We start from the raw sequence: 14,464 nt of genomic DNA, 5'->3' as shown, positions 1-14,464 counted from the left end.
ATCTCTCCTGGCAACCACCTCATACCTTACCTTTTGTTCTCTTTGCACCCTCCCGCCTTTCCCTATCTCTGTACTCACTTTAAGCCTGTTACATCTCTAACTTTTCCCAGTTCTGTTGAAACGTCATCGACCTGAGACATTAACTCTGTTTCTTTCTTCACAGATGCTGCCAGACCTGCTGAGTATTTCCAGCATTTTCTTTTTCTTTTCATTTTTCTTTTCCTAGGGTAGAATTTTTAGCTAGGCATGTGGGCATGAGCCCAATCCGCTCAAGTGTAAATTAGCGCGTGATGACATCAGGAGAATGTCCTGATGTCATCCCATACTCACGCGATATTTTGGTTGGCAGGTGTGCGCGAAAGTTGGAAGCACACCGGACGACAACTAAGAGGGCAATTAAGCCCATTAAAGCTCCAATTCAGTCAGACTTTTTGTGGTCCGTCCAACCTTACGGTTGGCGGATGGGCGAATTTGCCAGGCGAACTTTGCCTTTTTGATAAAACCTCATCCAAGGGCAGGATGAGGTTTCCGTTATTAATTTAAAAAAAAGTTTGGACATAATTTTCATCATCTATTTTTTCAGGTGACTGATTCTAATATGTGGACATTTTTTCCTGCATCTCAAAACCTTTATTCATTGCTTTTAAATTCCTCAGCTCCCTGAGGCAGCTGTCTGCCTTCAGGGAGCTTTCATTCCACGCTCCCCTGCGCCCGTGCTTACATCAGTGCCCACCCTCCTCTTGCCTCCACCCTGGCAGCGCTGAGCATTTCAGCATGCTTTTCATGCTGGCTGGCCGTTAACTGGCCAGCCAGCGTGAAATTGAGGTCAGGGGCCGATCGCGGTTGGCGGTCTGTTCCCCGGCTGCTCCCAGGCTCGCTGATAGCGTGCGCCCACTGAACTAAAAGCCCTGCCCCTAGTGTTTTTATTTCAGGTTCAATATTGGGTCTGCACTCAGTTAGCTGGTCCCACTTGCCATAATTGGCATTCATGCCTCTGAGCTAGAAAGGGGGAAATCCAACCAGGGATCCCGATCTTGGTTTCTATTCTAGTGACCCCCTGCTGGAGAGTCTGTATGCATTGGTATTGAATGAGTCTTAAGACTGAGCTTAACTCCGATGCCCTCCACAGTCAAACAGTCTGCTGAAAATCACTATCTCCAGCCACACATGAAAAATAGCCATTTGGGAGTGATACTAGAGAGGCTTAGCAAGAGAAGAGGGAAGAAAATTGAATTGAAAGTTAATAATATAACATGTCAAAGTAAACAAAAGCTTTAAATCTCCATTGGAACAGTTTGACTTTGATATGCTCGAAGTATTGCAAAAACCAACTGCCAATATGCACTGCCGTTCTCTTTAGAGTTTAGACACAAATTATAAACAGGGATTTGAAAGTTGCCATCTTACACATTTTTTGGGAAATCTTTATTAAAAAGGTAAAATTATATAAATATCTGGAAATCATTTAATGAAACATCTGTAAAAAGGTAGTTTTCTTTATTTTTCACATCTTATTTCAGTTTAATACACGGGAGCACCTATTGGAATATCTTCTGGACTGCGACATCATTATCTATAACATCACAGAATCAACAGAGCAAATTGATGAAGCCGCTTGGGCTGTTTCAGGTTCTTATTTACCATTTCCTTTTCCTACTTTTCCTTTTGCTTTTTCAACAATAATTATGTATCATCTGATCAATTTCTTTCACCTGGTTAGTTCCCTAAATGATCAAGATCAAATTAAAAATCCTTGCCTTAATTACCTGTCAGTGAAGATGCAAATATTTCATTTGTTAAAGAAGTGGTGTGCTGAATGTCATTAAAACTGTAAAGGAGACCTTGTACTTTCACCCACTAATATAGAGCAGAGCCCATGCTGAGTTATCCTCTCCTTAGAAAGCTGAGACACACAAATAGACAATGGTAATGTTGAGATATGCAACTTATCTCTTGTCAGTGGGATTTAATCTGTAAAGGGCTCTGATAAAATACACACTATCATGGTGTTTAGGTTATAGTGTGACTAATCGCTTGTTCTGATCTTCAGTGTGGCTCCACTTTATTTGTGGTCTGTATGCGTGCCAATGCCTTTATCAGTATCTAGGGTAACTTGCATTCCACTTGAATTAGCAATGATAGAAGCCTGCACTTAGTCCTTTAAATTTTTAATGAGGTGGGAGCTTAAAACTAAACAATTTTAATTTGGCATTTTTATTGGTCTAAGTGTGCTATTGTGCATCGTATAATCAAAAAACAATTCTATTATTTATCCTTACCATGTCGGCAAGTTCAGGGAAACAATGGCTTTAATACTAGAATATTAACTAACTTACAGAAAATATACCAACATAAACATATTTGCATAAAAATAAAACTGTAAAACATTCGACCTGTGCTCCCTGTTCTCGCTTTTTTCTTCCTATTGTCTCTTCTTCCCATGCAGCTTGTTTGAAGTTGAAAACATGACCTTTTATCTTCTGCCACCCAGCTATCAGCTGTTGGAGAAACTTTTATTAACAAGGGTTTTTGTCAGATGGAAGCTAGCTTTAAAGGCCACTATTCCTGCCACTGAGCATTACATATTCGGAAGATGGAGTGAGGTGCTTCCTAGGTGTGACTAGGATTACATAGGATATTCATCACAGAAACATGCCATTCAGCCAAACCAGTCCATGCTGGAGTAGGTATATCATTGACATGGCAATTATGTTTAGTACCCAGACTACTGACCTCATTCATGGCGCACAGTATGTTAATAAATATGGTATTTAATCACCAAGGGTAGATTTTCTGATACAAGGTGATGTGCTTAGAAACAGATACAAAGTCAGTCAAAGTGAAGCTCAATTCCACACAATTTTCCTTGCCCATCTCATTTACACCATTATGCGTAGCTCCAGATGCAAAATTGAACATGGGTGGAAGGCAAGCTGCAGTGTCTGAAATTTAAAGAGATGCAGGCAATTAATAAAGAAGCGGCAGAATTGGAGGCCCAAAATCCTTGCTTCTCAATCCATTTCCAATCTTTGACAAAAGCTGACAAAAGAGATCTTGGAGGAGGTTACAGAGATGGGGAGGGGTGAGGCTGTGTTTCAGTCTGCCGGCACCCAATCAGTTTTTTATAACTGCAAAGTGGAGTTTGCACTACATGGAGTAAGAGTGAAGAGGATTTGCCTCACCATGCACCCAACCTCATAGGCTGGGCGATGTTAGGGAGTTAGAAATAGGTGATCTTAATGATGGCGCAGTTATGTGATCAAAAGCTCATCTCAGGGTCAAACATGACGCCAAGATTGCGAACAGTCTGGCTTAGTCTCATATAAAAATTATTTTTAAATGCTATTTTATTTGCTAGAATTGTGGTAATTCTTCAGAATGTTTTATTATTTAAGTGTAACTAACACTGGGCGGAATCGTCCCAGATTTGCACTAAGTGCAGTAGCGGCCGGCTAAAACGATGTTTTACCCGCGGCTGTGAAGATTGGTTTTCACACCGTATCATCTCAAACCCGCCTCATAACTTATGCATTACTGGGAAACAAGCCGTTTCCATGGCAGGCGGGCTCTTATTTGTCCATCACTCCATCACCTCGCCACTTCAGCACGCCAGGCACCATGTTTAAAGTCCAGTGCACACACACATCTCAGTGCTTCCAGCCCACGACTACTGCAGGAAAGATGTCCACAAAAGGCAAAAAGACTGCAGCCCCCAGGTTTAGTGACGCATCACTGAAGTACCATTTGGACACCCTGGAGGCCGCCGTGATGTCCTCTACCCCCGCTCTGGCTGCAGGACGGGCAGTAGCTTCACCAATCCAGCGTGGCAAGTGGTGGCAGTGGTGGTCAGTGCCAATGCTGCACAGAAGAGGTTGGCTATCCAATGCAAAGAGAGAATGAATGATCTCATCCGTGCAGCCAGGGTATGGCAACCATCTCATTACTAAACTCACACAATTAAGCCCATCACACATTCACTGGCATCTCACTCACTGCCAGCTCAAGGGACATCACCACCTATTCTCACACACATACCCTCACATGTCCTCTGGAGACTGCCTCCTCAGCCCTCACCATCTTGAGGCCACTTGCACAGATCAACATGTGCCCCCACTGACACCCTGGGATATCCTCCGTCCCCAGTACAGCTCTTGTCCTGCAGCCTCTTCTCTTGCCTGATGCCACTTCTCCCTCTTTCCCAAGCAAGACCTTGCCCTGCAGCCATTGTAAAGCCACACACATTTGGTTGGTTTGGTAGGTAGAGATCCGTGAGCCCCACTAAAAATGATGTGGTGCTGTCTGTGAAGCCTGGCGCTGATGATTGCGAGTGTTGATCAAATCGAGGTAGGCAAACAAACCTTGAAGTCCCGAGTGAAGTGCAGCTCGCCAAGTGCACGTTGCTTATGTGCTGTTGTGAAACACGTTGGCGTGTTTTCCGGCCGACGAAGGCGGACAATCTAGCGGGCAGGGGGCTGCTGAGTCCAGCCTGCTGGCCTTATGATGATATGCTGATGTATTACAATGAGGTTCCTGACATCCAATGGCAGGAGACGCGGCCCGTCATTGGCTGGCTGAGCAGACAATCACAAACTAGTTTCACGCCGTCATGAAACTGATCATGCCATATTGTCCGCTCACGCCACTGAACATGCCCGACGCTGGCGGGCACGGAAAATCCCAGCCACTATTTCAGGTGGACATTTCCTGTTACCTGCTGCTTAGTCATTTTCTGTAGAGGCATGATTTGGGAAATTATTCAATATAATTGATCTCTGGCTAGTTTTCTGATCAGTCTGTAAATTGAATGAACGTGATAGAAAAATCTACCCTTTTTATTGTAGTTTAATATGACATTTTAGGGTATCTAGGGATCTTATTGAGTTTAAGTTCAAGATGCTTATGATATACATTAAGTATTTAAAAAGTTGAGCTTTCTAATGCACTGCTGGATGGCCTCCCACATTCTCCCCTCTGTAAACTTGATGTCATCCAAAACTTTGCTGTGCGTGTCCTAATGGGCTCTAAATGCTGTTCACCCATCACCCCTACACTGTTCATTGATCTACATTGGATCCTGGTTAAACAACACCTTGATTTTAATATTCCCATCCTTGTTTTCAAATCCCTTCAGGGCCCTCACCCCTCCCTATCTATGCAATCTCCTCCAGCTACACAACACACCAAGGTATCTGTGCTCCTCTAATTATGATTTCTTGACCATTCCCAATTTTAATCACTCCATCTTTGATGTCAGTGACTTCAACTGTCTAGATCCTAAACTCTGGAATTCGCACCCTAAACCTCCCTGCCTCTCTACCTCCCTTTCTTCCTTTAAGACACTCCTTAAAGCCTACCTCTTTGAGCTTTAGGTCATCAGTCCCAATACTTCCTTGCATGACTTGGTATATTTTGTTTGATAATGTTTCTGAAGCATCTTGAGGTTCTTTATTACATCAAAGATGCTACGTAAATGCAAATTATTGTTGTTGTCTCAACATTCCACTTTTAGGTGGTGCTATGAGCATAACATTACGTGACTTAATGATTGTAGGATCATCTGGAAGAAACAATAGTAACTCATTTATGAATCAACAAAGCAGGGAAATAAATATTTATTTTTAAAAGAAATGTAAGAAACACAGGATGCATAGCAAATTGAACAACCTCAGAGATAAAATGACCTTTCCTGTTTGGTTGTGGCCTTCCTCTTCCCTTTCTTCCCCACTCTGTCCCCTCTCATTCTTCTCTCTTTTTCTTTCCTCCCATTCCTCTATCTTTCTCCTCCCATCCCTTGACACACCTCTACTCCATCTCCTCTGAAAATCTTTGCACCTCATCTTCAGTCTCCCCCTTTACTATTTCCTCCCAGCCCCTTGCTCCCTTCCCCCCCAACCTTCCTCCTCTTCCATTCCCTTCTCTTCTCCCCTCTTTTCTCCTACCCTCCATTCCTCTTCTTTCCTCCCCTCTGCTCTTCTCATCAACTCCTCCCTCCCCTCCTTTGCTCCTTGTCCTCTGTTCTCCACTCGCCTTTCTTTTGACTTGTGTCAGGGATCATAAAAATAAGATATTTAATAAATCCAATGAGGAATTCCGGAGAAACTTCTTTACCCAGAGTGGTTCGAATGTGGAACTTGCTACAATAAGGAGTAGTTGAGGCAAATAGCAGGGATGTATTTAAGGGGAAGCATATGATGAAGAAAGGAATAGAAGGATATACTGATAGAGTTGGATGAAGGAGGCTTGTGTGGAGCAGAACACTGGTATAGACCAGTTTGGCTGACTGGCCTGTTTCTGTGCTGTAATATTTATGTAATCTATATAAAGTTCATTATAACTAGTTGGACATTTTGTATATGAAGAGCAGTTGAATATTGCTGCCAACTGCAGCCTGACCCCATTTCCCAAGCAGCGACAAACATGATGAGCCTACTGGAGCATCCAGCATTCAAACTAATGAAGTATGGCACAGGAGAGAGCTCACCAAGTTATGAATCACCTCTGAAACTCAGAGGCATGCAAATATATTAAAAAATACTTTTCTGTATAAACATACATTTCCTTGGCTTATTCAGGACCAGATAAGTAAATAATGAAAGAATGCTAAAGGCTAATATTTATTTTTTGTCTCCTTTTCTACTTGCAGCGCTACATTCAGAGATGGAAAATTTTGAGGGCCCAAAGATATTCATTCTGTTGTCAACAATAATGACATGGACACTCACCAAACCCGCTGATCCTGTAAGAAAAATTCAAAATGTTTTGACATTTGCCATTTAATCATTAGAAAAATCAGCCTGTTGTGAAGTTGAGTTTTATTGCAGACAGAGCTGATCTTCAGAACTCAAAACTCCATGATCATGGGCAGTTTGTGAGTTAGCCTGTACCTGTTAAAACATTTGTGGATATGTTGATTATTGTTATCCTTGGCAAGGCCCATCCCTAATTGCCCTTGAACGAAGTGGCTTGCTAGACCATTTCAGGGGACAGTTAAGAGTCAACCACATTGCTGTAGGTCTGGAGTCAAATGTAGGCCAGACTGGATAAGGATAGTAGATTTATTTTCCTGAAGGACATTAGTGAACCAGATGGGTTTTTATGACAATTGATGATAGTCACCAGAGAGACTATTATGAATTTAAATTCCAGCAGTTGTTGTGGTGGGATTTGATCCTATATTCCCAGACTATTAGCATAGGCCTCTGGATTATTAGGCCAGTGATATTACCACTACACCACCATCTCTCCTGAGGTTAAGCTATGCACAATTACAGGATTTACAAAGTGTAAGTTGTTTTTCAATAAATGTACTGATGTTACATTTATTATTCCTGCATAAAAATTAGCTTAAAATCCAAATTATAGTTTTAGATGGGCGTCGCCATCTTCAACTCCCATCAGTCACTGTGTTTGCTGAGCATGTGCGCAGTCGGTCCTCTAATCTATCGATCTAAATTGCTCTTATAAAGAGAATAAATGAACTGAGCCAGTTTGAGAACCTTTGCCAAGTTAACTGGTGTCAACAGCTTGGCAATAGGGTTGCTGCATTTACACTTTTAGTGCCCCTGAAACAGGGAAAGGAAAATGCCAGCAGTATTCCGGTTACTGATAGCCATCTAGAACTGGAAAATGCACTTGTGTTGACACCTAGGCCTAGGTTTTCTGATATGCACATAGTTTAAATCTGAATGACGAGAAGAAGGTTTCAGACATATCCAAATGCAAGTTCCCAAGTTTGCACCTTATTTACAGTATTTAGCTCCTGACGCAGATTTGTATGGGTGCGGGAAGCACAGAATGTGCATTGGTGGAATTTTAAAGGTTGGAGGCCATACAAAGGATTTGGCATTTCTGAAATGCTTTGGAAAAGTCCAGAAAGTACCTCAACACATGAGAAGCCTTTGCCAAAGCTCTCAAAGGTGAGGGGAATAGGAAGTACCAGCAAACCTGAAGAAAAAGTTAACCCAAAGTCACGACAGCAAACCAATGATGGTTTGATGACTTCTGAAGTAGAAATAGTGCTGCATTAGATGGTTGCACAGAGGGTGGCTCTCTTTGTAACTCCAGGGCACCATTCCATAAGGAGGCGAAGACAACTTTGATGCTTCAGCTGACAGCTACTGTGCTGCTTGATTGCTGCAGATGTCTGAGCAGCAGATGGTATAGTTCTGCACCAATATTCCCTTTAAAATTTATCATTTTGTGCAGCCAGTTTTTACAATGTGCAGTACCCTTTACATTTGCTTGACTGCCAAGCATTTGCAATATTTAACACAGAATAAGTTTTGCGCAGTACCTTCCAATTGGCTCTGCACGTGTACAGCTTAGCAGGAACATTGCTCTAGACTTGTTTGTTTTTTGCATGGACCCTGTGAAAATAGTTTCCTGCAGCTTTTGGAGGGTAGATGCAACAGTGCTGCAGGTTTGGTTGATGACATCTTTGCAGATACAACCAATTGAGACTGTGCTGTACGTCGATCTCCGGGTGCTTTCTTTAATGCACTACCACTGAAAGTGGGACAAAATGTGATTGGGGTTCTTCCAAGAAAGTGTCTAATGTCATGGTTACTCAGCTATTCCTGTGCCTTAATGATACCATCAAGTCTCCTGTCCTACCCTCCTTTGGGAATCCACCACTTCTCTCCTTTTGCAATTGGCTTCAGATTTATGTCCATAAACGAGGCAGAATAGAATGGAAACCTCCAGACTCTGCTGAGGACAGGATTGGATTCAGCCACTAACAGTTGACAAGCTGACCCAATGCAGAGGCAGTCGTTGGGCGAGGTAATAGAGAGCTGCTGCACCATTGGAGCCATGCGTGGCATGAGTTGGCACCTTCACGAGAGGGGAAATTAGGAGACTAAAGTCTTAATGCCTTAATTGCTGCTATATAGTCTATCCATTATTACATGTATTCTACATTAAACCATAAGGTAATATATTTTTAAAATTTGCTTCTGCTATTTTAATGTGTTTTATTCACATGAAAATAAAGTTGACTGCTAATTTCTTTTTGCAGGAGGATCCAGAGGCTCCCTTAACAGAAGATGACTATCGTAGAAGAAAGGCTCATCCAAATTTTAAGGATCACCTCAGCCTTGAGAAACTGGTTACCAAACTTGGAAAAACTGTATGTAATCACAGAAGATGGTTTGAATTTTAGAGAAGTAATTTTCCTGTGTGCAGCTGTAATGGTTTGATGTGGTACATCAGTGTTAAAGTCAATAGAGAATTCAGGAGCAGCTTCTTTAGCCAAAAGATGCCAAGAATGTGGAACGTGCAACATTGGAGTATTTGAGATAAATAGGATATATACATTTAAGGAGAAGCTAGTTCACCTAAATGGCTTTTTTCTGTGCTGTAGACTCCATATAAAGTATATTTTATCTTGGTGTTTTGGGTGTTCATTTCCTTATTTTTGGATGAATCTCCAAGACTATAAATATCCTATTTAATTACAGGCATCAAGCCATGCATGACTCAAACAAGTTGCACTTCAACTAATTCCCAATTTTTAATCAGATTTGAGAAATGTTATTGTCAGAGGACATAAGGGGGAAAATTGCATTAATTCATGTTTAAGAAAGTATTGGTGTTGCATTTAATGCATGGTTTTACATTTCAACAGCATTTTCTTGTCTAGCAAATGTGAAATACATTAAGAATGACTTAATTATTCATGCAATGCCATACAATAGTTTTTTTTACAGGATAGATTATCAATTTGCTCCCTGAGCACACAACTAACCTTCATTTCCAACATAAAAATAAGGCAGTTTTGGTAATGGCCAGTTGATCCACAATGCCAATTTTCTCTCCCCTTATAAGTAATTGAGACTAGGGTCAATGGAAATCTTAAAAACTGAGATTAGTGGATTTTTATTAAGTAAGGGTGTTAATGGTTTCAGAGCCAAGGCAGGTAAGTGAAGTTCAGCTATGATCTAATCAAATGGCACAATGGGCTGAGTGGCCTACTCCACTTCCTACATGTTTAATGTAACCAGTAAGAACATTAAGTGAAGAAATGGATCTTTTTAGGTGGATCATGTAAATATAATTTAATGAATAATTTACAAAAGGGAAATCATGCTTGACAAATCTACTGGAATTTTTCGAGGACGTAACTAGTAGAGTTGATGAGGGGGAGCCAGTGGATATGGTTTAGTTGGACTTTCAGAAGGCTTTCGACAAAGTCCCACATAAGAGATTATCATGTAAAATTAAAGCGCATGGGATTGGGGGTAGTGGATTGAGATGGATAGAAAACTGGTTGGCAGACAGGAAACAAAGAGTAGGATTAAATGGGTCTTTTTCCGAATGGCAGGCAGTGACTAGTGGGGTACCGCAGGGATCGGTGCTGGGACCCCAGTTATTCACAATATATATCAATGATTTAGATGAGGGAACTAAATGTAATATCTCCAAATTTGCAGATGACACAAAGCTGGGTGGGAGGGTGAGCTGTGAGGAGAATGCAGAGATGCTTCAGTGTAATTTGGACAAGCTGGGTGAGTGGGCAAATGCATGACAGATGCAGTATAATGTGGATAAGTGTAAGGTTATCCACTTTGGTGGCAAAAACAGGAAGGCAGATTATTATCTGAATGGCTATAAACTGAGAGAGGGGAATGTGCAACAAGACCTGGGTGTCCTCGTACACCAGTTGCTGTAGGTAAGCATGCAGGTGCAGCAGGCGGTAAAGAAGGCAAATAATATGTTGGCCTTCATAGCGAGAGGATTCGAGTACAGGAGCAGGGATGTCTTGCTGCAATTATACAGGGCCTTGGTGAGACCACACCTGGAATATTGTGTGCAGTTTTGGTCTCCTTATCTGAGGAAGGATGTTCTTGCTATAGAGGGAGTGCATCGAAGGTTTACCCGACTGATTTCTGGGATGGCGGGACTGACATATGAGGAGAGATTGAGTTGGTTAGGATAATATTTGCTAGAGTTCAGAAGAATGAGGGGGGATCTCATAGAAACCTATAAAATTCTAACAGGACTAGACAGGGTAGATGCAGGAAGGATGTCCCCGATGGTGGGGGAGTCCAGAACCACAGGTCACAGTCTGAGGATATGGGGTAGATCATTTAGTACTGAGATGAGGAGAAATTTCTTCACCCAGAGAGTGGTGAGCCTGTGGAATTCGCTACCGCAGAAAGTAGTTGAGGCCAAAATATTGTATGTGTTCAAGAAGGAGTTAGATATAACTCTTGGGGCGAAAGGGATCAAAAGATATGGGGAAAAAGCGGGAGCAGGCTATTGAGTTGGATGATCAGCCATGATCATAATGAATGACGGAGCAGGCTTGAAGGGCCAAATGGCCTACTCCTGCTCCTATTTTCTATGTTTCTATGAATGTATATGTGGACAAACAAATATAACTCTTCCAGGGGGAGGAGTGAAGGGGTGATTGTAGGGCAAGGTCTGTGCATGGGAGTTCCCCATATGGTTAGTAACTGAACTTAGCAACTCTGGTGCCAAGTGAAGGTCAGGCCCTTACCTGCAGCATTGAGAAATCACAGGGAGAGTACATGTGTGTTGACAGCAATGTGAGAACAGTGAATGGATGAGGATGGAAGAATACATGCTGACAGGTGAGGACAGGGATCGGCGACTGATGATAGCACGAGGACAGAGCCTAACCACAGATGATAGCATGAAAATGGAGCTTGAGTGTCAACAACAGTGTGAGGACTATCAAAAAATGCTCAGTATGACTCATTGTTACACTATATTTTTAAGTAGATCTTGATGCAGACTGTAACAGTTTTGAAGTTCGTTTAGTATTTGTTACTACTTTGTTTTTTCAGCTAAGAGAAATGAATAAATTAAATGGTCAATGATTGGAATGGTCTATTTTATATGCATGTTGCATGATTTACATCTATTAATGCTGCATTGATCAATCAATTTATTTGTGAGGAAAATACTTTGCATCTGTTGTTTTTAGAAGAAGCGCAAGTTTGCCACATACGTTATTGCTTCTGGACTTGTTTATGGAATGGAAGAAAGTGCATTTCACTACTTTTTCAAGGTAAAGAATATGTGAAGATTATGTTTATCACCATTTTGCGAAGGTGTTGAGTATACAGAAATTATAACTTGACCCATAGCATCAGTTCTTTTGTGTATGTACTGTAATATATGGAAGGTGTCCTCGACAGTGCTATCAAACAGCACTTTCACAGCCATAACCTGACCTGTTCACTGGCACTCATTTTGGGTTCTGCCAGGACCACTCAGTTCCTGACCTCATTACAGCCTGGTCTAAACATGGACAAAAGAGTTGAATTCAAGAGGTGAGGTGACAGTGACTTCCCTCGATATCAAGGCAGCATTTGACTGAGTGAGGAATCGAGGATCCCTAGCAAAACTGAAGTCATTGGGAATCAGGGGGAAAACCCTCCTTTAGGAGTCATACCTAGCACAAAGGGAGATGGTTGTAGTTGTTGGAGGTCAATCATCTCAGTTCCAGGACATCACTGCAGGAGCTCTTCAGGGTAGTGTCCAAGGCCCAACCATCTTCTGCTGCTTCATCAGTGACCTTCCCTCCATCATTAGGTCAGAAGTGAGGATGGCTGCTGATGATTGCACAGTGTTCAGTCCTATTCGCAACTCCTCAGATACTGAAGCAGTCCATTTCCATATGCAGCAAGACCTAGACAACATTCAAGCTTGGACTGATAAGTGGCAAGTAACATTCGTACCACACAAGTGCCAGGCAATGACCATATCCAACAAGAGAGAATCCAACCATCACCCCTTGACATTCAATGCCATTACCATCACTGAATCCAACACTGTCCTGGGAGTTACCATTGACCAGAAACTGAACTAGACCAAGCATATAAATACTGTGACAAAAACAAAAATAAAAATAGCTGGAAAAACTCAGCAGGTCTGACAGCATCTGCGGAGAGGAACACAGTTGACTTTTCGAGTCCGTATGACTCTTCATCAGAACTAAGGAAATAGAGAAATGAGGTGAAATATAAGCTGGTAGAGGGGGGTGGGACAGGTAGAGCTGGATAGAGGGCCAGTGATAGGTGGAGGCAAAGAGATTGCCAAGGATGTCATAGACAAAAATACAAAGGGGTGTTGACGGTGGTGATATTATCTAAGGAATGTGCTAATGGGGACATTAAGGGTAGCAAGCAGGTCAAGCAAGTGGCAGATGGCCCTAGTTGGGGTGGGGTGGGGGGAAGGGATCAGAATGGGCTAAAAGGTGGAGATAAAACAATAGATCGAAATAAATTTAAAAATAGGTGGGAAAAGAAAAATGTTTTTAAAAAATTATAAATGATTGGAAAAAGGGGAATTGGAAAGGGGGTGGGGATGGAGGAGAGAATTCATGATCTGAGGTTGTTGAACTCAATATTAAGTCCGGAAGGCTGTAAAGTGCCTAGTCGGAAGATGAGGTGCTGTTCCTCCAGTTTGCGTTAAGCTTCACTGGAACATTGCAGCAGGCCAAGGACGGACATGTGGGCATGAGAGCAGGGTGGTGTGTTGAAATAGCAAGCGACAGGGAGGTCTGGGTCATTCTTGTGGACAGACCGAAGGTGTTCCACAAAGCGGTCACCCAGTCTGCGTTTGGTCTCGCCAATGTAGAGGAGACCGCATTGGGAGCAGCAAATGCAGTAGACTAAATTGAGGGAAGTGCAAGTGAAGTGCTGCTTCACTTGAAAGGAGTGTTTGGGCCCTTGGATGGTGAGGAGGGGGGAAGTAAAGGGGCAGGTGCTGCACCTTCTGCGGTTGCATGGGAATAATGTGACTCCAAGAGCAGTTTAGAGGCTGGGAATCCTGCGATGAGTGGCTCACCTCCTGATTCCCCAAAGTCTGTCCACCATCTACAAGGCATAAGTCAAGAGTGTGATGGAATATTCTACACTTGCCTGAATGAGTGCAGCTCCAACAGCACCCAAAAAGCTCGACAGCATCCAGGACAAAGCAGCCCGCTTGATTGGCACCCCAACCAGCTCCTTAAAAAAAATTCACTCTCGACCACCAACACACAGTGGCAGCAGTGTGTACAATCTACAAGATGCACTGCAGCAACTCATCAAGGCTCCTTTGACAACATCTTCCAAACCCTTGACCTCTCCCACCTAGAAGGACAAGGACAGCAGATGCATGGGAATGCCACCACCTCCAAGCCACATACCTGGCTTGGAACTATATTGCCATTCCTTCACTGTTGCTGCGTCTAAATCCTGGAACTCCCTCCCTAACAACACTGTACTTGTACCTACACCGCATGGTCCGCAGGGGTTCAAGAATGCAGCTCAGCACCCACTTCTCAAGGGAAATTAGGGATGGGCAACAAATGCTGGCCTAACTAGCAATGCCCACATTCTGTGAAAGAATAAAAAATAACATTCTGATTTTTTTTTTCATTTGTTCATTGGATGTGGGCATCTCTGGCTAGGCCAGCATTTATTGCCATCCCTAATTGCCCTTGAGAAGG

At 42.5% G+C, this 14,464-nt stretch overlaps 1 protein-coding gene across 3 annotated transcripts in view; it reads left to right on the top strand.

Moving 5' to 3' along the window:
* Positions 1-14,464, top strand: part of ak7b (adenylate kinase 7b) — a 61,168-nt gene that overhangs the window by 6,352 nt on the left and 40,352 nt on the right. For 2 of the 3 annotated variants that reach the window (XM_078563320.1, XM_078563319.1), the window contains exons 3-6: positions 1,521-1,629; positions 6,644-6,738; positions 9,017-9,127; positions 11,951-12,034. In XM_078563320.1, the coding sequence (XP_078419446.1) occupies positions 1,521-1,629; positions 6,644-6,738; positions 9,017-9,127; positions 11,951-12,034 (399 nt within the window). The remainder of the gene's footprint in view (positions 1-1,520; positions 1,630-6,643; positions 6,739-9,016; positions 9,128-11,950; positions 12,035-14,464) is intronic. The other variant, XM_078563321.1, reaches the window with a different exon arrangement.

The sequence above is a fragment of the Cetorhinus maximus genome, chromosome 18 (assembly GCF_964194155.1).
Source record: "Cetorhinus maximus chromosome 18, sCetMax3.hap1.1, whole genome shotgun sequence".
In the NCBI taxonomy this organism is placed as follows: Eukaryota; Metazoa; Chordata; class Chondrichthyes; order Lamniformes; family Cetorhinidae; genus Cetorhinus; species Cetorhinus maximus.
The sequence above is the reverse complement of the archived record's forward strand: the minus strand, read 5'-3'. Positions and strand labels throughout refer to the sequence as shown.